Consider the following 21,556-nt stretch of genomic DNA (forward strand, 5'->3'; position numbering starts at 1 on the left):
CACTTGACATGCGTCATCCGTTGCTGTCGGCCTTTTTGCCGACGCCAGGCCTGCGGTGGCGTCAGAGGGTCAGCGCCACGGCAACCGCGAGGACCACGCAGGCCGTCCATGGTGCAGCGGATCCACCCTCCACCCGGACACAAGTACGACTACCCCATAGTTTTCTCAAGCTTCCGCTGCCCGAGGCGAGCATGGACACGGTCTCTAGAGAGCGGAATCTCCCCAGAACATATCCCTGGCCAGCTAAACGGGTGGGCTGCAGCCAACGGAGCGATGGGTGAGCGAGCGCCCCAGAGGAGCCCTTCCTCCCTTTCAGAGGGGGCAGTTTCTGACGCCGACTGGTTGCGCTCCTGGACCGTTATCCCCAAGCAAGCAGGCCAGTCTGCAAGACGATGGCGCAGTTGCAGGGCGGACCAGGCTGCCTGGGGCCTGAGCCAAGACGCAGTACGGGCCTTTGCGGTTTTGCGATTAACTGCGCATTGCGCGCGAAGGGGCACGAAACTGAACTTGAAGTCGAGTGCAACTGTGGTCGTCCGATTGTTTACGCTGGTACCGAAGCGGCACGTGGGGTGGAGGAAGCCCTGCTACTTTGGACTCGCTCGGGAGCAAGACAGGTGCATGGCGTCGCCTTTGCCTATGGATTACTGCGCGTTCTCTGTTGGGGGCTTCTGCTGTTAGCGCGTAGATATCACAACCTCTTTAGTAGGGAAAAGAGAGACGCGGGAGGCGAGTCACTGTTATCCGCGACCCTTTCTGCTCCTTACCCTCAATATCTCCAGTCGACGACCGAAGATTAGCGCCCCATTGTCGAGGTGACGCACAAGTCACGTAAGTCACATTTCCTACCCATGAGATCTGCTCGCAGTATTTGCAGGAATGGCTTCGGTATCAGGTGGCGAACATCCGCGCGCGACGGAATAAGTCGCAGCGTACCATACCATACTCGCAGCTAGCGCCTCCATGATCCCGTGCACCATGGCATGTACACGAAGCAACCCTCCATCCAACTCTCACCGTCGATGCATCCTAAAGTTAACGATTGCCTGGATAAGTCAAGCGCCGCAGAGGCTGTCGAAGGCGAGCAGGCCGCCCTACAAACTGTTGGGTTTTTTCTCGGCTGTCGGCTGTCACGTCGACGAGAAACGATCTTTTCGGCCGAGGCTTCAACTGGAGGGCGGAGGGTGGAGGGGGACCCACAGCCGAGCCGCTGATTTCGTCGAGGCGGTGCCGACCTTTCCTCGCTTTGCAGTTTCTGACGCGTCGACTAGTAACTCGGTGGTTTCACGAGTTCAGCAGAGGATTTAAAGGGCGGACCAACCAGAAGAGGCGCCGAAAGTTCAGCTTCGGGGATCGTTTCGACGGTCAACATTGCACACGCACAGCTTAGAGGAGTAGCATAACTCCACATCGAGCTTCCTTGTCACAGTCGTGATATTGTTCACGGACGACGAGGTTACGGCGCATATTCCGCAACAGCAACGCAAGCCCCAAGTTGATTCAGCGACCGGAAGCGTTGCAGACCGGTGTTAAAAAACTATGGTCAAGCCCCACGAACGCCACTGCTCCGTTATGTGCGCCCGTGGTGAATGAGATATCGGGTCGAGAAGCGGCGGAACGCCTGTCGACGATATCTCCAGTCGAAAATCGAAGAGAGTCCGAACACTCGCTTCAACAGCAACACCCGAAGCGGCGCGAGTTCAGCTCGGAACTCGTCTGACTAGCATATCACCTTTTCCAGAGTGAGTTCTGATCAGATCTCATGATGAATCGCTGCGGATCCACCCGTGGATGGCTTCGCTGTCGGAGATTTTTAGTGGGCTCGAATGAAAAAGAAGGATAATGGTGGGGCTAGCACTGATGTCCGAGCGTCTATACGAGCTGCCACTGAGAACTCGCTGGGTGCACGGAGGTGATGCTGGAATTGAACCTCGAGTTAGTCTGGCAACGCGAAGCTGGAGAGAGAATGCTCTAGAATATCCGCGACCGAAGTTATGGCCAGGGGATCCGTTATTGACGTGGCTGCAGAGAGCCCAGCTGCGGTGACGGTCGGATCTTTTTGCCTCTTGGCGCAGCTTCTGGAAAATTGGCGAATCCCTTCAGGGGCGCAACCTCTTCAACCGGAGCTGCCGATCCAGTGGAGTCGGAGGCGCAATCCCTTGTGTGTCACCGAGCGCGCATGCAAAACCCGCCTTTCACCCCGGAGAGAAGGTATACAGGCAAGTCTGCAGCGATTCTTGTCCAGCGGTAGACTTGAGGCGGCGTTTCCGACGTCAACACTGACACGAACTGGGGCAGGTCCACCCAATGCGTTCGGTTAGGACAACTTCAACGTCGAATCCATCGCAATTACGTTGAAGGAGCTCGCGTTCGGAGGCATTCGTTGCTCGCTGAGTTCGATGTTGCCGCCATCGGTCGCAGTGGGTTTCTGGACACCAACGAAGTCGAGACCTTCTTGGTTAGACTCTCACCCATGGGGATTCCACAGTCGATGAATTAGGTCGTGAGGAAGGCGAGAAATGTTAACTGTTTATGCTCATCGTAGATGTATTCTACGATGTAGTGCGTGTTGAATGGTAGTGGCATCTGCAGAATGATCGAGTCCTGAAGGCATTTCGAGCTTACAGAGTGCTTACAGTAGCTTCTTGGGTAGTGAAACAGCCTTTTGACCACTCTGTCACGCTTGGCGCGTTTGATGAAGAACGGGCTTGACCATTCTTGATGAAGCTGCGATGTTGTGCTCGTCTGTAGAGTGGATGGATGGTAAGCCTTCGGTCGTGTACGGACTCAAAGACACGAGTATGAAAAACAGGGGGCACTTTGAAGTGCGTGCGGGTTCACATCCAAGATCCATCGGGACGACCACGTTGAAGCCCGCCAGAATTGCAGAGACCGGGACGGAGGGACATTCGACAATCGATCTCCCAGACATACTGCAGCATGCCTCGACGTACATTTTTTTTACTTTTTTGAGTAATTATTACGAAGTTTGCAGAAGCAGCAGGACTCAGCTCAGAAAGGAATTCTTGGATAAGACAACAATATATCATCGTGAGCTTCTGTACTACAGTACAGGCGCAGTCGGGCGGTGCACCGAAGAAGATGGTTTTGGCCACGGGCGAGCTGCGCCCTCCCACTCAAAGCTGTCCCCGGGCTAGTCCCGGCTGTATATTTTAATGTACCTCGCTACTCTGCAAACATATTGACTTAGATGCGTGTACAGCGAGACCTACTGCGACAAGTGGCACGTTGCATCAATACCTCCACAGCTAAGCTTGTAGTAACTCAGTACATACTCATCTATGTTCAGACCCCGTGAATCTTGTTGATTCGCAAACATCATAAGTACCACTGTGGCGAATACTTCTCTGGCCCAAAAAAATCGTTTGGCGACTCGCAATACCTCAACCGAAAGCTGCGCATTTGCTCCGTTTTACGCTATGATTTAAAAAAATCTAGCAGCAGAAAGAAAAGAGAAACAGCCTTTTATCTGAGGTCCGTTTTAGGCAACATTAGGTTTTTTAGCGAGGTGCCGTCAAAAATTAGCGATATTAGAAAATAAAATATCACCGTAATCGCGAGTGACTGCTTTACCCTTATGTTCGGTTGTCGATGTTGTAGCGCCTGTTGGAGACGAGTTAGAAGGGCTACAGTTTTGAGGTTTTTCTACGCGATTATCTCGACATGCGCGGACCCATTTATTTTGGCCAATAGTAAGCTGAAACAGTTGATTACACCCAATCATATGTGACATGTGGTCCACATCAAATTGAGGTTTAATGCTGAATGTTGTTTCTTAACCCCTCTAACCCCGTATTCTGTATCCTACAAGATAAGCATTGTCACAGGACATAATATCCAGCAAACTTGTCCTCTCTTTCGATCTTCGCATATGGATGTTTGTATAGCCGGTATTGTGCACATCTTCCTGTTAGATTAGTGATGGGAAGATAAACGGGGTTTATTCCGCGGTAATAGACGGACGAGTATAAACCACCAACAGGTTTGAAAATTCGGGTGGAAGCCTAAAACCGCCGCGTGTCAGCCACTCGTACTTTCCTTCATTCCGAAACTGCGCTGTTCAAGATGTCGCAATGCAAGCTTTGTTGGGGCTCGTCGAGCGCGCCAAAGTGGACAAGGACCATGGCCGAAGACGATCATGATGAGCGCCATTGTGATCTACAGGTAAGCGAGAGCGCGTACTTTGCTCTGTAACATTGTACTAGTGGTATATTGATTCTACGTTGCGATGTTGATTACCAGACCTGGTGATCCGACCTAGACGACGCTATGAGCTCTCGCGTGTGGCCCGATTGGCAGATCGATTGCGGAGTCAGCGCACAACCTCATCGGTTCCTACGAAGCCGGCTACAGCCGGGTCTACCGCTATATTGTAGCTGATGCAGTGGCTACTCAAGAGGCTACAGAAGAAGCGCTCCTCATGGTGTGACTACACCGGAGACTACAGAAGAAGCGGTAGATGCTACGGCGGATGCTACAGAAGAAGCTCTCCGTGTGATGAGGTTACACCGGAGATTACAGAAGAAGGGACAGAGGCTACGACGGAGGTACCGATGAAAGCGGCAGGAATGGAGCGACAGTGCCGGAGGCTACAGAGCAAAACGGAGGCTGCCAAAATGGCGAAGATGACCCACGGCTGGCGCGAACATTGAAGAGCGTGCGCATGTAAAGGAAGAAGTAGACGTTGGCATGAATATCATATATTGTCCTGTTTCGTACAAGAGGAACCGTGTGTAGTGCGTGTCATTACGGGCTATTGAGCATGCAAGCTCCCTGGTGTTGTTAGAGAGACAATCGTAACAAGCTTGTTAGGTGGGCTAAAGAAATCTAATGATGCGCTAATGTCAAGCACAAGGAAGAATTCGCCCAGTTCCTCCTCACTACGTCAGTTAGGAACAGGGCGATTTCTTCCTCCGCGTTTATCGCGACGTGTCGAAGATGGGTGGCTGAAGCCGAAATATGCTGCCTTAGCAGCCTTGCAAGGTATTACCATGTAGCAGGTTTTGAGCGTGCTCTACGCTCGCCACGACCAATAGAAGCTCGCCATTTCGGCATATGGTGGATACATTGAGCATGTTTTGTTCACTTTCGTAGCTTTTCTGTGCACAATGTACCCAGCGCTTGACCGCAAGATGCGAAAGGGCTTCCAACAGCAAATCTTTGACAGGTTTTGAAGTATACTCTAATCAAGTCTAATGCTTATTCTGTAGGATACATAATAAGGTCTGGGGCTAGAAGGGTTAAGTGGGCCAGAGAAGTAGGCCGGGGACGCCTGTAGTTATCTTATCCCCCTCCCCGTCATGGGTGATATGTACATCACTTGATGTCTCTCTCATCAATGAGGCCGCAGTGATTCCGGTCTCTGCCGTCCACGACACGACCATAGTGAACGAACGATCTTTTCCCGGAGAGGGAACGCGATTTGAAATGACACTCCTCGTGCACGTGCCCCACGCACGCGCGCGGTCACTGCGGCAGCAGTGTCGACCATTTCCCAATTGCACCACCAAGCACCAAGCTACAACTTTCATCCAACACAACAATGGGCAAGTTCGTTCTCATGGGAGCTGGCGGCAACGTCGGCGGCGCTGCGGCCGACTTCGCCGTCGAGATCGCCAAGGCCGACGACCAACTCGTGTTCGCGAGCAGCAGCCTCGACAAGATTCCGGCTGAGAAGGTGGCGCACTGGCGCAGCAAGGGCGTCGAGGTCGTGTCGGCCAGCTACGACGACGTTGAGAGCATGCGCAAGGCGTTCAAGGGCGCAGACGCCGTGGCCACCATCTCAACGTGGCTCATCGGAGACCGTCGCCGCCACCAGATCAAGAACGCGCTCGACGTGGCCAAAGAGGTCGGAGTCAAGCGCTTCTGCTACACTTCGGGTGCCGGTGCCGGCGTTGAGGCCGAGACGGAGGAGGACATTCCGTTCCTGTTGCGTAACCCCCACTACATCGAGCAGCTTGTCTACGCGACGGGACTGCAGTACAACATCCAGCGCAACTGCCTCTACACCGACAACATCCCCATGTACTTCGCTCTGTCGTGGAAGTTCTGCGGTGACAAGTGGCTGACCAACAGCCACGGCCAGAAGGGCTGCTACGTGTCCCGCGACGACTGCGGCCGCGTTCTCGGTGCGCTGTTGCTAGGTAAGGGCGAGCCGAAGACGGCGTACGAGATCACGGGCCCCGACGCTGTCTCGCACGAGGAGATCTTCGAGTTCATGAGCTCCGAGGTTGGATACAACGGCGAGATGGTGGACATGCCCGACGAGGAGCTCAAGAAGTGGTGGCTGGACCGCGGTCTGCCCAAGGACGTGTACGGCGACTTCTCGCAGCTCCCGATGAAGCTCTGCATTGGCGACCTGCTGTGCTCCGGCGAGATGGTCGCCAACAGCTGCATGACCCCGGCGTCGGATGCCGTGGAGAAGCTCACGGGCCGCAAACCCACCAACTGGAAGGACGCCATGATCAAGTACAAGGACATCTTCCCGAAGTCCGACTAAACGGAAAGTGTATGTTGCGTTAATGCTGCCATCCTAAAAACGAAAAATATCTTGGATTTAGTACATTGTTGTTTGTGCTTGCCGGTACCTCACAAATATCGAGCTAAGAACTGTCTTGCGTCTTGTTCTGGCATCGCATCGATATCACTTAACCTCTAGGCTAACGACAACGATAACCTAGTCGGAAATCAACTTGCAGTTTTCTTAGTGTTTGGTTGTTCCGTGGATACTATTGTGAATTCCGGTCAAAATTTCCAAATCGCGGCGGTTTGGAGACCCCGCTCCAATCGCCAAATACAAAACTCAAGTCATTTGCCCAATCTCCGGGCCCAAACCATATGGTCCAAGTGCCCGCATGTCAAGGCCAATTCGTACTTAAAAGGGTGACCATAACCAATCCTAGTGGCCCCGGAGATTGGCCGGAGATTTGGCTCGGGCGGTTCAGCAAACCGCCCATGGAAATTTGGAACAGAACACACAATATCCGTTTTGAAAAGTTGTAGAAGGATCCGGCATGTTGTGGCAGGGGTTGGAAAAAATAATATCAATACAATAGTTATTGCATTTTTAGCACGGAATAATTTATTATTGCTTTAGGATGCTCCCGTCAATGGAAAATTGTCCCAATACAATATCCACACTTGCGCCCATACAAAAACTAAGCTTATTACGAACATTCCGTATATATTTATTGCCAATAATTGTGAAATACTGTATTATTGGCTGACCCTGTATTGCAATGATTATAACTGAGACTTCAAAAACAAAATACAATATGATATTTTATTTTCCGACCTCTGTGTTGTGCTGTACTGTGTGCACTTCAATTCATACACCGACCAGGTTTTTGCTGACAAGTTGTCGGCTAAGAGGGCCACATATTGGGGCTGCAAGAGACCGTTGCCAAGGGCGTCTAGGTCGTGCCGTTAACTAAGACGAACCTCGGAGATAAAGGGAAACAAATATTCCACTGCTCTTATGTAAAAGTAAGAGGGTGCTCGAACTGTGTCAGGGCGACAGCTTGCTTTCCTAGGCATTACGAACTTTGCCGAAGGATGGAGGAACCGCAGCTGCTGTGCATTGGTTTGATCTTTCCTGAATGGGTCGAGGAATTCCCGCACGTGTGCAAGACAATTAACGACTTCTTGATGCCTGATACCATCGACGCTGCAGTTTACAACGACTGGCAACTTGTTGTTCAAGTGCATGGAGAAACTCGACGCTGGACCGAGAAGGCGATGGACGGCGCTACAGGGAGAGGCCGACTTGATATTGTGAAGTGGCTGCACGATACGCGCACGGAAGGCTGCACAATGGCGGCAATGGATGGAGCTGTGGTGAACGGGCATTTCGTCGTCGTGATGTGGCTCGAAGCCAACTATGGCTTTGGGCGCTGCTCGAATGAGGCAGTAGATTTGGCGATAGCGAACGGTCATTTCAAGCTGGTGGAGAGGCTGCTTTGCCGCAATTGGACTCGAGGTGACTGGGAACAAGCGCTAGACGAAGCAGCCGTGGGACGTACTCACGTTGTAAAGTTGCTGCTGCGTTCGCGCGAGTATCGGCAAAACGATATCAGCGACGCATTGCGGTACGCTGTGCAAAACGATTACGCGTCTGTTGTGAGACTGCTTGTCGGCCGCTGCTCGCCTTCTGAGATCAAAGCTGCCTCCGCGATGATCGTTAATGGGGGTGCTAATAGTGCCGAAATCTCATCTCTGCTGCGAGGGGCGGAGTATGAAAAACGGAAGGAAGAAGCGCGGATTCGTAATGACATGGAGACGCTCGAGAGAATCGACTGATTTTTCAGTACGTACGACTTCATAGTGAACCTTCTGGGATTGATTGTTCACGTACTGGTTGCAGACCCATAAGATGCGCGTCGGCTTGCAGAAGAAGCGGGACTGATCGTCTTCAATTTTTTTATTGGGAATACATGGGTTGCTTCTGTTTTCAACGGGTAAGATCTTGGTAATGCGTTTCATATCAGTTAACTACATGTATTGAAAAAGGAGATGTGCGCGTCCAAGAAATGGATTTTGTATTTATCCGATCAACATTTGTGAAATATATCGAATTGTTCTCTGGATCTAGCAAAATTAAAGACTAAAACTAATCAGGCCGTAAACTTGAGGATACCACCTTCCATTTTGGTACTTTCTCGGGTCTGGATGGAAAGAGATCGTGGCCGAAGATGACTTCCCCAGACTCGAAGATGTGAAAATCTATGCCACGGTTGCCTCGACGTACAAAGATCTTTTGCTCGCTGCATTATCGAAGTCGGGAGTATTGTAGTACCCAACACAGAAACACATCGGAAGAGCCTTACATGCATTGTACGTGTGTTGTTCTTGAAGACGAAGACGGCTCAGTCGTGCCCCTGTACGAAAACCTGTTACGGGCGTAGCCCAGCAAAAATTACATGTATATGGATTGACTTGGAATTTGGGTTAGGAGAGAGAGAAGCATATTCCAAAGAGAAACTCACGTAAGGTGAATTTTAATTAGATGCGTATTAAAATACGCATCTCAAACCTAGTGGCGCACGTTACCAACCTTCTCTCTGGGCCACGTATTTCTCTCCACAAACACACCGAGGTTAACCCCCCACATCTTCTCCGGTCACGGAGCCTGCGACGGAATCACGAAGTCGTGCGGGACTTTCTTGTAACCAAAAGTGGTCTGGTAGATCTCCACTCGTTTCTTCCACGCTTGCTCAGTCAGCTCGAAGTCGAACCCCAACTCTTTCAGCCGGTCCGCGTCACGCCCGATATTCGCGAAATAATGTATCTCATCCGGTACGCTTGCATCCCAAGCGCCATGTTCCAAGCACTCTTGGGCCACGGCTCTCGCGCAGGTACAATGAACTTCTGCGACATCCGACAAGTCTCGAACTTAGCGACGTAGGTTTGTAGCGCGGGAATAACACGCTCATTCCAAGTGGAGGCGTCGCGATCCCATGCGAATCCAATTTCGTTCAGAATATCCTTGTCTCGAGCAGCGAACTCCGTATAGCACCTTCTCATTCACACCCCCTTAATGACCGAGCCAAGCGCGAATCAGGCAGATGAAGTTTTGCTTGGACATGCCGATCGTTGATCGAGACTGGAATAAAAAAATAATTCCGGCGCTCAAGGTTTTCCGCCAGATCCACCACCACTGCATCGTGGAGAGGCCGTTCAAGGTGCCACGCGCGTCCCCGTGGCCTGAAGATGCGTGGGGAGCTCTTGCTCGGACGCCGCCACTTGTGGTGCAAACCCGTTTCCATTCCGGATGTGATCAACCGTTCGACCCAGCGAGCAATTCCAAGCCATCCGTGGCCACGCGTCGTCGCCATCCGGGACGAAGAAGACGGTGGGGACGTCAGTGTGGCCATGTACTTGGTGAAAGTGACGCAGAGCCGGCATAATGATTTCGTCCCGCTGGAATTGAGGGGCGTTGAAGGCGAAGTTGAGCTCCTTCAGCTGGGTGCTCATCTGAGGCGAAAGCTCGCGCTTCCTAGCTCGTTGGCGCAGATCATGGACACCTTCTCCCAGTCGGTATCCCCACGCCACAAGCGGCCAGCGAGTGTCACCTGACGGGACAACGAGTGAGCGAGGGACTAAGGTGCTGTCCCCGTTCATCTCCTTGTAAACTCGCAGCGCCGCCAGCATCTTCTCCTCCCATGCGATAGTTCTCGGGTGGCGCGAATGACTTGAAATCCTGGTCTCCTCTGCCTCCGTAGACCTCTCAGAGCCGAGTGATCGGGGCTTGAGAACTTGGGCGCGATGCAGGGACGCAAGGGGCGGCAGGTTGAGGCTCTAGGCCCCGCGTGGCGCACACTATAGCCCTCTTAGAATAGCTGGGAGTTTGTCACGATAATCTGGGGAATTTGCACTCATGAATTTCCAATTAAAATCTGAAAATCTGACCAAATTGCAAATCCCCCTTCCTTTTTATCCCACAATATTTTGGATTGTTTCCAATAGCTCTCTGGATTTTAACGAAATGAAAATTGTTGGCAAATAATTGTTTTGCTCATCATGTTCAGTCTTTTCAGATGCTGGTCGTGATACACACACCCACGCAAGACATTAGCATAGTGCAGTACTTAAGTATACGGTATCGGAATTTATCCCCGAGTGCACCAGCGCGCCAGGATAAAACACCAACCAATTCGAAACCTCGGAACGATGAGGAAGTAAAAGCAATTTGTTGTGCATTTCTGCTTAAATCTCTCACTTACTGCACTACACTATTCAGCCGAGTCGACTATAATGCAACGCACCACGTTTACTCGGGCTTGGGGAAGATGCTCTTGTACTTGAGCAGGTAGTCCTGGTAGCGGGCGGGCTTGCGGCCGGTGAGCTTCTCCACCGTGTCGGACACGGAGTTCATGGAGCCGTTGCCCAGCATCTCACCGCAGCAGATTGCGTCGCCAATGCACAGCTTCATGGGCAGCTGGGAGAAGTCGCCAGTCGCCATATCCGTGGGCAGACCGCGGTCCAGCCACCACTGGGTCAGCTCCTCGTCGGGCATGTCGACGTACTCGCACTTGCAGCCGGTCTGCTGGCACATCCACTCCATCAGGTCCTTCTGCTGCACGAGCTCGGGGCCCGTGACGTCGTACACCTTATTAGGCTCACCGCGTCCGAGCAGAATGGCGGCCAGTATACGCCCACAGTCTTCACGAGCCACGTAAGCTCTAGGGGTGTCGTGGCTGTTGGAAAGCCACTTGTCGCCGCAGAACTTCCAGGACGGCGGAAACAGCGTGGGGATGTTGTCCATGTACAGCCAGTTGCGCTGGATGTTGCACTGCAGACCGGACTCCTTGACGATCTTCTCCACGAAGTGGTGGTCGCGCGGGAGAAACGGGATCTCCTCGTCGACCGTCTCGCAACCGGCACCGACAAAGGACGTGTAGCACACGCGCTTGACGCCGGCGGCCTTGGCGGCAGCGCAGACATTGCGGGCCTGGTTACGGCGACCGTCACCGAAGAGCCACGTGGAGATGAAGCCCACAGCCTCGGCGCCGTCGAAGACCTTCTTCATGCCTTCCACGTCGTCGTAGCTGGCAGCGACGACCTCAGCGCCCTTGGCCCGCCATCCAGCCACCACGTCTTCAGGGATCGCCTCGAGCTTGTAGCTCGTCAGCACGAGGTGGTCCTCGGGCTTGAGGATCTCGATGGCGAAGTCAGCTGCAACGCGGCCGAGGTTGCCGTCGGAGCCGGTGAGGACGAACTTGGTCATGGTGAGGGTGGGTGGAGGAGAGTCGGGGACTCGAAGCTTGCTTGCGATGCTTGATGCAAATTGCAAATTGAGCGGAACACGCCGGGATGCAACGCGGTGGAGGCGATCTCGAGGTCAGTTGATAATGCATCGAGAGCATTTCCACGTGGCTGAAGTTGACCGACCGGGATGCATAGTGTGACATTACCGCGCATAGGCATGTCTGCTGAGCGCACTCATCGGCGTATGCGGTCGATCTTCCCAGTGCTTTAGCCCACGATGTAGGTAAAGTGGTGCGTGTCTAGTCCAGTTGACGGAGACAACCAAGACAATTGGTGCTAGCGTGAAGCGCATGCCCTCGAATGAAGTGTGAAGTGGAAGCTGCAACTCGGACTGGTCGGGCGACACAGCGTTTTATTAGTTGTAGGCGCATCTACAGAAGCGTGGCCCATCGATAAGGGATCCGCCTCCGAAGTGCCACTTGAAGCAAGTGATCTCGAGACGAAGCACCAAAAGCTCTTATCAGTTAACAAAGACAAGCGTACATGTACTTGCTCGCTGGAGAGGCTGTACTGTATTCCCACTGTTACGCACCATCTCGCCCGAGCAGATCGCGTCGCTCCTTCGGCACCCACGCCAGCGAAGCATTTCAGACGCTGGGGTCATAATAGACTCAGGTGGACACGCCCCCCCCATTATGAAGACTGCTAGGAATTCTTGCCAAGGAGACTCAACAAGAAGCCGAACCACAGTCGAATCGTGCTTTTATCCATCGTGCTTCAATGCATCCGTGAGCTTACGCGCCACGGGACCTCTGACTACGCGCCAGGTCCTTTTCTTTGGTCCGCCGTGAAGGCTCGTCACCTCGGTCAGCTCGATAACCTGCACCAAGCAGACCTGTATTGACCGACGCACTAGGAGTGCCACAAAAAACTTGGCTGCACTCGACCGATGAGTGCTGCATTGTTGCACTTTTCTCTCTGCTGCGTGCTCCATTCGTACGTGGCATCTTTCTAGTCGAACCAGCAAGGATCTAATACTGCACGGTATCCGATAAGTTTCTCTTGTTGCGGTGGCATCCGCTCACTTCACGTTTCAATCTCTACCACACATTCGTACCAAGCCACATGCAGCGTGCCATATCGCAGCTCCAGCGCCCCAGCATGCAGCGGGCGTTCTCCCAGCTCGCCAAGGGCAAGACCAAAAAGTTCGTGCTCACGGGTGCCGACGGCAACCTCGGCCGCGTGGCCGCCGACTTCATGCTCGACATCGCCAAGCCCGAGGAGCAGGTGGTGATCACGAGCTACGACCTCAAGACGCTGCCGGCCGAGTCCATCAAGCGTTGGAAGAGCAAGGGCGCCATCGTGAAGAAGGCCGACACGCGCTTCATGTCGAGGGCATGAAGCGCGTGTTCGACGGCGCGGAGGCTGTGGCGCTCATCTCAACCTGGCGCTTCGGCATGGACCGCCGTATCCAGGCCAAAACCGTGTGCGACGCTGCTAAAGCCGTCGGTGTCAAGCGCGCCTGCTACACGTCCTTTGTTGGGGCCGGCATCGAGACGAACGTGGAGGAGGAGATACCGTTCCTGCCGCGCGACCACCACTTCATTGAGAAGATCGTCAAAGAGTCTGGTCTCGACTACAACATCCAACGCAACTGGCTGTACATGGACAACATCCCAACGCTGTTTGCACCGTCCTGGAAGTTCTGCGGCGACAAGTGGCTTTCCAACAGCCACGACACCCCTAGAGCTTACGTGGCTCGTGAAGACTGTGGGCGTATACTGGCCGCCATTCTGCTCGGACGCGGTGAGCCTAATAAGGTGTACGACGTCACGGGCCCCGAGCTCGTGCAGCAGAAGGACCTGATGGAGTGGATGTGCCAGCAGACCGGCTGCAAGTGCGAGTACGTCGACATGCCCGACGAGGAGCTGACCCAGTGGTGGCTCGACCGCGGCCTGCCCACGGACATGGCGACTGGCGACTTCTCCCAGCTCCCTATGAAGTTCTGCATTGGCGACGCGATCTGTTGTGGTGAGATGCTGGGCAACGGTGCAATGATTAACACGTCCGACACGGTGGAAAAGCTCACGGGCCACAAGTCGCTGCACTTCCAGCAGGTGCTGCTCAAGTATAAGGACCTGTTCCCCAAGCCGGAGTGAGCAGAAGGCGGCGTGCACGATGGTTAGGCCACGCTTCTTTCTCATTTTTATCTGCAAGTTGAAGTGGTTTCAGTAGTCGATAGACTTTGGAAACGTAACTTTTTGTGAAATTTGGCTTTTTGTAGCATCGAGCCCCGAGCTAGAAGCCCGGCTTCGGCATGAACAAGTCTGCTGTAGCGCCCGTGTCCGTCCTTCTTACAGTTACTGTAACAGTACACCCAGGGCCAGCACGGTCTTGCCAAAATGCAGTATGGTACCTTCATGTCTTTGCTGTCTGGCGAACCCGAGCTAGTATCCGGAAGATTTGCTAACCTATTGATGAGCTGGGCAAGCGAGCAGAGACCCTCTCGAGAAATGGCTGTCGCAGCGAAATGCAAGGTACAATGGTGTCGTCAGGCGGTGCTGCCGGTGGATGCAAGCTCTGGTTGGGGGCGGTCATTCGCTGTGACCACTTGCAATTTGCATCCAAGCCCCACAGCAGCACTCCTCCTCACGCTCAAACTATGCCCAAGTACATCCTGACCGGTGCCGACGGCAACCTCGGCGGTGTGGCCGCCGACTTCGCGGTGGAGATCGCCAAGCCTGAAGACGAGCTCGTGTTCACGAGTTACACTCTGGACAGCATCCCGACCGACAAGCTCAAGCGCTGGCAGGACAAGGGGGTGAAGGTCGTGGCTGCCAACTACGACGAGCCGGAGACCCTCAAGCCGGTGTTTGAAGGCGCCGAGGCCGTGTCGTTCATCTCGACGTGGCTCATTGGAGGCCGTCGCCGCAACCAAGCCAAGAACGTCATTGACACGGCCAAGGCGTGCGGCGTAAAGCGCATCTGCTACACGTCGTTTGTCGGTGCCGGCTCCACCGCTGAGAACGAGGAGGACATCCCGTTCCTGCCGCGTGACCACCACTTCGTGGAGCAGCAGATCTACGCCTCGGGTCTGCAGTACAGCATCCAGCGCAACTACCTGTACGCCGACAACATCCCCAACTTCTTCGCGCCGTCCTGGAAGTTCACGGAGAACCGCTGGCTGACCAACACGCACGGAGCTCGTGGCGCCTACGTGGCTCGCGACGACTGCGGCCGTGTCCAGGCTGCGCTTCTGCTGGGCCGTGGCGAGCCCAATCACGTATACGACGTGACCGGCCCCGAAGCCGTCTCCCACGAGGAGATCTTCGACTTCATGTGCAACGAGACCGGCTACAAGGCCGAGTTCGTCGACATGTCGGACGAGGAGCTCAAGAAGTACTGGCTGGGGCGCGGCCTGCCTGTCAACGTCTACGGTGACTTCTCCCAGCTGCCCATGAAGCTCTGCATTGGTGACCTGCTGTGCTCTGGTGAGACCGTGGCGAATGGATCTATGAGCCAGACCTCCGACACCGTCGAGAAGCTCACGGGCCGAAAGCCCACGCACTGGAGGGACGCCATGCTCAAGTACCGCGGCATCTTCCCCAAGCCGGAGTAAACGAACGGTGGTGGAGCAACTCGCTCACACTCCAATTGATGTGCTTGATGCAAGAAATACACGTTGCAACTGAAGTTAAACGCATCTCATTATTACCTCCATCAACGTTCCATTTCTTAAATGTAAAAATCCAACGAGTGGATACAATCCAAGATTATTGACGGATAAACACAAAAATCCATAGACTATTGTGTGACGAACGAAAATCTTCGCCCCTCGAAGATGCTGTGGAGGGCGCGACTGCGTGCACCACGCGGGGCCTGGCGCCTGAGCCCATCGCGCCCAAGTTCTCAAGCCCCGATCACTCGGCTCTGAGAGGTCTACGGAGGCAGAGGAGACCAGGATTTCAAGTCATTCGCGCCACCCGAGAACTATCGCATGGGAGGAGAAGATGCTGGCGGCGCTGCGAGTTTACAAGGAGATGAACGGGGACAGCACCTTAGTCCCTCGCTCACTCGTTGTCCCGTCAGGTGACACTCGCTGGCCGCTTGTGGCGTGGGGATACCGACTGGGAGAAGGTGTCCATGATCTGCGCCAACGAGCTAGGAAGCGCGAGCTTTCGCCTCAGATGAGCACCCAGCTGAAGGAGCTCAACTTCGCCTTCAACGCCCCTCAATTCCAGCGGGACGAAATCATTATGCCGGCTCTGCGTCACTTTCACCAAGTACATGGCCACACTGACGTCCCCACCGTCTTCTTCGTCCCGGATGGCGACGACGCGTGGCCACGGATGGCTTGGAATTGCTCGCTGGGTCGAACGGTTGATCACATCCGGAATGGAAACGGGTTTGCACCACAAGTGGCGGCGTCCGAGCAAGAGCTCAGGCAGATGAAGTTTTGCTTGGACATGCCGATCGTTGATCGAGACTGGAATAAAAAAATAATTCCGGCGCTCAAGGTTTTCCGCCAGATCCACCACCACTGCATCGTGGAGAGGCCGTTCAAGGTGCCACGCGCGTCCCCGTGGCCTGAAGATGCGTGGGGATTCGCGCTTGGCTCGGTCATTAAGGGGGTGTGAATGAGAAGGTGCTATACGGAGTTCGCTGCTCGAGACAAGGATATTCTGAACGAAATTGGATTCGCATGGGATCGCGACGCCTCCACTTGGAATGAGCGTGTTATTCCCGCGCTACAAACCTACGTCGCTAAGTTCGAGACTTGTCGGATGTCGCAGAAGTTCATAGTACCTGCGCGAGAGCCGTGGCCCAAGAGTGCTTGGAACATGGCGCTTGGGATGCAAGCGTACCGGATGAGATACATTATTTCGCGAATATCGGGCGTGACGCGGACCGGCTGAAAGAGTTGGGGTTCGACTTCGAGCTGACTGAGCAAGCGTGGAAGAAACGAGTGGAGATCTACCAGACCACTTTTGGTTACAAGAAAGTCCCGCACGACTTCGTGATTCCGTCGCAGGCTCCGTGGGCAGAGAAAATGTGGGGAGTTCATCTCGGTGTGTTTGTGGAGAGAAATACGTGGTCCAGAGACACGAGACGGCTGTTAGTGAACAACTCTGTGAGTGCTTGTGTTCGTTAATACGTTGAGTGAACACCAGCATACTACATCAGAGGTCGCAAATGGTTAACCATAATCAAATGGTTGCACTTTGACCATAACCATGCTCAACCATGGTTGACCGAAACCAAATGGCTTCCGGAAAACGGCCGGTTATGGTTGACCGAACTCCTCAGTCGCTTGGTTCTGGATGGCCGATGTAGTCAAAAATGCGCGAACCTCCCTGTTTTCCAGCTTTGGGATTTGTTGCGAGGTCCGTTTCAGCGATACCAGCCTCGAGTGCGATGTCAGAAAGCACCTTGCTGATGCAGGAAATGCGTCCAGTCCAGAAATTCTAAATGAAATCTTATTGTGAAAACCGATTATAATGTCTTATTGGAGTGGCTTAATAAGACTGACGACCCCCGATTTGTAAAATCCGACCTCCTAATTGGGTACCTCGATTTATACTCAGGATTATTATACCTAGGACGACTACATTTGCTAATCGGCCGATTAAGCCAGAGCCGGCTGATTTGCTTGCAATTCAGACGAAATGTCCGATGTGCAACCGGCATTCGCTCCTTGTAGGCTAAATCAGCCGCCATACAGTAATCGTTGCAGTCGCTCTTGGTTTACGAGTCAAGGCTACACCACTAAAAGCACAGCTAAGCAGAAAAATCTACACGCTATAATACATGTAACTGAGATATGCAGGCGATGGGTTTAAGCGCGGTGTTACCGCTGCACTTGCCGAGTCTCGAGCCGAGGTGATGTATGTTGATCGAAATTGCTAGGCTGCACATAATTACGAGACCGATGAACGATTTAAGGTCTTCTGCCAGTTTCGTGCCGTCCTTCGAACTTGCGGACTTGCTGTGGCATAACTTTTCATTGAATTGTCCATTCTGAAATCGGATTGCACCCGCTAAATCTGCGCGATTGGGCTGAATTTATGTACTTCACGCTGGTCCGTGTAAATTTTGCAGAACTTCTTGTTATTGTTTTGAAAAGCTTGTTGATTTGGAGTGAGCTGCCAGTTTCCTGCCTCTTTTTGATAGCATTTTTGTATGGTATTCAAATCCTAGGAGGCTCATCACCGGAAATTGCATGTGACGCTGGAAAAATCTACCAATAGACTACGAGAGTTTAACAAGGAGAAGATGCTAATTGGCTAAAACAAGTAGGCACGGAACTGGTTGTAGGCACGTAACTGGCACCTTACCTTATACTCCGATTATAATTGAGACATCCCCGATTTAGTAGCCTCCAAATCCTCCGTGAGCGATGCTTTACTGGTCAATTCAGCAGGACAAACTTATCGATTTTCACTATCCTGTACCTATTGTAGATTTAAAAAAAAGCTGTAAAAGTGCATCACTTTCATGGTTAACCAAAACTAAATTTTGGTCACCAATGGTTAACCGAACGATCATTACGGTTGGTCATGGTCATCCGTTTCACCGCTCAAAAACCTTTAGTTGGTTATGGTCGATCGAAAATTTGCGTTTGCGACCTCTGTACCACATGTACTAGCTAAGCTCCATTCAATCCATTGATGACTGAAAATAGTACTTCGAAGTAAGATGCCGAAAAGATTTTGCACTAGATTCCATTTTACTTTTGTTCTTCTAGCTCTCCAACCTTCTCGATTTCCGACTTATCCGGCTCTTCCTTCTGCTCCACCACGTTATTCTCATCATTCACAGCCTCATCTGCCGTTTCCTTCTTCTCGACCACCTCTCCGCCGTTCTCTTCTCCCAATTCCTCCTTTTCGGCTCGGTGAGGTGGCTCTTCCTTCTGGTCACCGGGCGAGCTTTCCTCAGGTATCACTTCGTCGACTTTCTCTCCAACTTCTTCGTTTAGTCGACCAACAACAGAACTCTCTTCGGTGCCGTTTTCCGGAGACTGGGGGTCCGATTCGGTATCCTTTGCGGCTTCAACCGAAATCGCTTCACCCTCCTCCTCCGTAATTGCAGCCGTATTGGCTTTTGGACTTCCTGCTGCAGCTTCGGTACTCTCGCCTTCACTTTTCTCCACAGTAGTATCATCCTTCCGTGTGGACAAGATGCGTCGGGCGGTATCAGCAAAATCGTCGGTGTCATGTGTCGCTGCCAGCACGTCCATTGCCGCTAACATTCGTGGCTCACCGCTGCACACCAGCTCCTCAATCTGCTCGCGTTCCTCTTCAGACATGACGCCCTTCTCCTCCAACTCCTTAAGCATGGCCAGCACCAAGTGTCCCTCTTTTGACTCACCCTGCTTGACCTCTTCCTGCACGTCCTTCAGTTTCATGACCTCTAGACATGCAATACGTGCCAGCGTGTCCACGAACTCCTCCTTGTTGTTGTCGCTCAAGAACACGACGAGTGCCGCCACGACGCGGTCATCACGAGCCTTTACAAGCTGCACGAGTCGTTCTGCTCCACCACGAGGAAGCTTTCCACTGCGGGCCAGCGGTGCGATCCAATCGTGCACCATTGCTCGGCGGTGACGCCCCCAGGCCGCCAACTCGACCAATATCTCAAGCGTCTCAATCAGCTCGTCCACGTCCTCGTCCTCGTTGTAAACATCCACTGCAGCAAACAAACGTGGGTCGTGTGACTTGCACAACGACATCAGCAACTGGATTTGCCACAGTTCGAGCCGACCGCTTCGTCCGAACTCGGCTAGAAGCCGTGACACAGCCTGACTCTCATCAGCAGGTTTGTTTTCCTCTGCGTCACCAAAGCGAGCGTGTTTGACCACGAGCAGCAGTGTTTCTTCCAACTCGTGGACATCGCCATCAGCCTGGAAAGCCTCGTTCGCAGCCTGAAGAGCTTCATTACCACCATGGAACAAGACCAACAGACCTGCAGCATCCCCCGCTTGCAGCACTCCACGCCTCTGCATCTCCCGCACGACATCCTCGAGGCTGAGATCACTGACAGGCCCACCACTTGCAACGTTCTGACCAGCCTGACTCTGCTCGATCTGGCGCTGCAGCTTCGCCACGCGCTGGAGCGTGTCCAGCAGCTCACTAGCGTCGCCATCGCCTGCAAACACCTCATATGCACTCTCCAGCAAATTGTGCCGCTGCGCCACCATCCTTCGTAGAGTATTAGCGTCAGCCGGCGTGAGATGGTGCTGGGCCTGCCACTGACCAAGCAAGAAGCCGACATGACGCTGCCACCCCAACGTGTCACTATCGTCGTCGCTGTCAACGAACGAGTTCTCTTCTCGAACAGCATCATCAAGGCCTCGGGCAAACGCCGCAGCAGCCTTCTCTTCATCTCCGAGTTCCATCGTGATCTCCTCCACAATGCTCACCAGCGCGTCTCGCAGCGCGCCCACATCACGATGGTCGCTCTGCTCAAAGTTTTTCAAGATCTGCAACACCTGCGAATCCTCCTGGCCCACCAGCGCCTGCACAATGTCCAACTCCAGACTCGTAAGCATGTGCTGCGCGTGCAGCGAGCGCACCACGGACACGGCCGACGGTGTCGCCTTTGCGGCGTCGCGCACCCTTCTCTTCGCCAGCGAGCTCTGTTTCCCCAGCCACCTCGGACTCTTCCCCTTCTTGGACTTGTTGGCGATCGGCTTGGGCGGATCGCAGCCCAGCGCCGCGAGCCGCTTAGCCGTGGTTTCCAAGTCCGACAAGCTTCCTCCATCGTTCTTGTAGCTCTGCAGTGCGCTCCACAGCACGCGGTTCTCGCCCAGCACGAGCTCCATTAGGTGCGCACCGTGCTCCTCGGGCAGCACGTGCTTGTCCAGCAGCCTCTCTACCAAGGCCAGCAGCTCCATCGTATCCGCAAACCTGCTGCCAGCTGCACTCTTCCCCCCTGTCGTTCTCCAGCTCGCTCTGATCTCCTCCGCCAGCGCCAGCACCTGCATCTGCACCTGCGGACTGAAGACTCTACGGCCGATAGCCGCCACTCTCTTGGCCACCAGCTCGGCATGGAGCGAGTCCTCTCCCTGGTCCTTCTTCTCCTTCTTCTTAGGCGTCTGCTGCTCCTTTTTAGGGCTCACAGAGCCCTCCGGACGCAGCAGCCCCAGTAAAAACTCCTTCTTGTGCTCCACCGACGTCTTCCCGTCCATCTCCTTCAGCACGCGGGCGCTCTGCTGCTCGCACAGGTCCCTCAGCACGGCCGCCTCGAAGGCGGAGAGCTGCAGCTCGCTCAGCAGCGCGTCCAGAAGCCGCTTGAGCCTCAGGTCGCCCTTCTCCGCGTCCTTCTCGGGCTCCAGAGGTCGCTGGGAGGCCGCGGACGGCGCAAACAGAGCGGACACACGCCCAGATAACAGCTCGGGGGCCTTGCAGGCCAGCGAGAGCGGCACAAGCCGCTGAGAATGGCCGGAACCGCGCTTCTTCCGCCCCGAGCGAGGGCCTTTGGAGCCCTCTGGGCCCTCAGACGCCACTTGGAAGCCCGCGCACTCGCCCTCGCGATGCTTCAGCGCTACGCGCACCAGCTGCTGAAGCTCCTGCGGGGCCATGCCCGCGTACAGGCCCAGCGTCGCCCCCGGAAGCTGCACGTGCGCGACGTCGCCCCCCGCCATGTTGCGACTCGGATTTGACTTGCGGTTTGTATACTGGGCGGAATGTTATCAGTCGCGGCGTCGTGAAAGATCGGACAAGAGTGATGGTAAGTTGTGTATCGCACGCAAATGTACCGATAAAGAGGTACTTGTGAATGTGGTGTGCTGTACGTAGACGCGTGCAGCTCAATAGAAGTGCATCGTGGACCA

The 21,556-nt window shown here is 53.8% G+C and overlaps 7 protein-coding genes across 7 annotated transcripts; 4 read left to right on the forward strand and 3 right to left on the reverse strand.

Moving 5' to 3' along the window:
• Positions 1-5,560: 5,560 nt before the first annotated feature.
• Positions 5,561-6,517, forward strand: PHYSODRAFT_295492 (hypothetical protein; the record flags this gene model as incomplete). Its single annotated transcript, XM_009519836.1, has 1 exon — positions 5,561-6,517. The coding sequence occupies one exon, from the start codon at positions 5,561-5,563 to the stop codon at positions 6,515-6,517; it is 957 nt and encodes a 318-aa protein (XP_009518131.1).
• A 3,305-nt stretch (positions 6,518-9,822) lies between these two features.
• Positions 9,823-10,002, reverse strand: PHYSODRAFT_392155 (hypothetical protein; the record flags this gene model as incomplete). Its single annotated transcript, XM_009519837.1, has 1 exon — positions 9,823-10,002. A coding segment is annotated over one exon (180 nt), but the record flags the coding sequence as incomplete, so codon positions are not given.
• Positions 10,003-10,786: 784 nt separating this feature from the next.
• PHYSODRAFT_479881 (hypothetical protein) lies at positions 10,787-11,743 on the reverse strand (the record flags this gene model as incomplete). The annotated part of the gene is made up of 1 exon (XM_009519838.1): positions 10,787-11,743. One exon carries the CDS (start codon positions 11,741-11,743, stop codon positions 10,787-10,789), a length of 957 nt encoding a protein of 318 aa, XP_009518133.1.
• A 1,142-nt stretch (positions 11,744-12,885) lies between these two features.
• On the forward strand, positions 12,886-13,883 carry PHYSODRAFT_324149 (hypothetical protein; the record flags this gene model as incomplete). Its single annotated transcript, XM_009519839.1, has 2 exons — positions 12,886-13,086; positions 13,119-13,883. The coding sequence occupies 2 exons, from the start codon at positions 12,886-12,888 to the stop codon at positions 13,881-13,883; spliced, it is 966 nt and encodes a 321-aa protein (XP_009518134.1).
• Positions 13,884-14,386: 503 nt separating this feature from the next.
• Positions 14,387-15,343, forward strand: PHYSODRAFT_253833 (hypothetical protein; the record flags this gene model as incomplete). The annotated part of the gene is made up of 1 exon (XM_009519840.1): positions 14,387-15,343. The coding sequence occupies one exon, from the start codon at positions 14,387-14,389 to the stop codon at positions 15,341-15,343; it is 957 nt and encodes a 318-aa protein (XP_009518135.1).
• A 421-nt stretch (positions 15,344-15,764) lies between these two features.
• PHYSODRAFT_485391 (hypothetical protein) lies at positions 15,765-16,361 on the forward strand (the record flags this gene model as incomplete). The annotated part of the gene is made up of 1 exon (XM_009519841.1): positions 15,765-16,361. The coding sequence occupies one exon, from the start codon at positions 15,765-15,767 to the stop codon at positions 16,359-16,361; it is 597 nt and encodes a 198-aa protein (XP_009518136.1).
• A 2,090-nt stretch (positions 16,362-18,451) lies between these two features.
• On the reverse strand, positions 18,452-21,304 carry PHYSODRAFT_487796 (hypothetical protein; the record flags this gene model as incomplete). Its single annotated transcript, XM_009519842.1, has 2 exons — positions 18,452-18,799; positions 18,875-21,304. The coding sequence occupies 2 exons, from the start codon at positions 21,302-21,304 to the stop codon at positions 18,452-18,454; spliced, it is 2,778 nt and encodes a 925-aa protein (XP_009518137.1).
• Between the last annotated feature and the right edge of the window lie 252 nt (positions 21,305-21,556).

Source organism: Phytophthora sojae, assembly GCF_000149755.1.
Source record: "Phytophthora sojae unplaced genomic scaffold PHYSOscaffold_2, whole genome shotgun sequence".
In the NCBI taxonomy this organism is placed as follows: domain Eukaryota; phylum Oomycota; class Peronosporomycetes; order Peronosporales; family Peronosporaceae; genus Phytophthora; species Phytophthora sojae.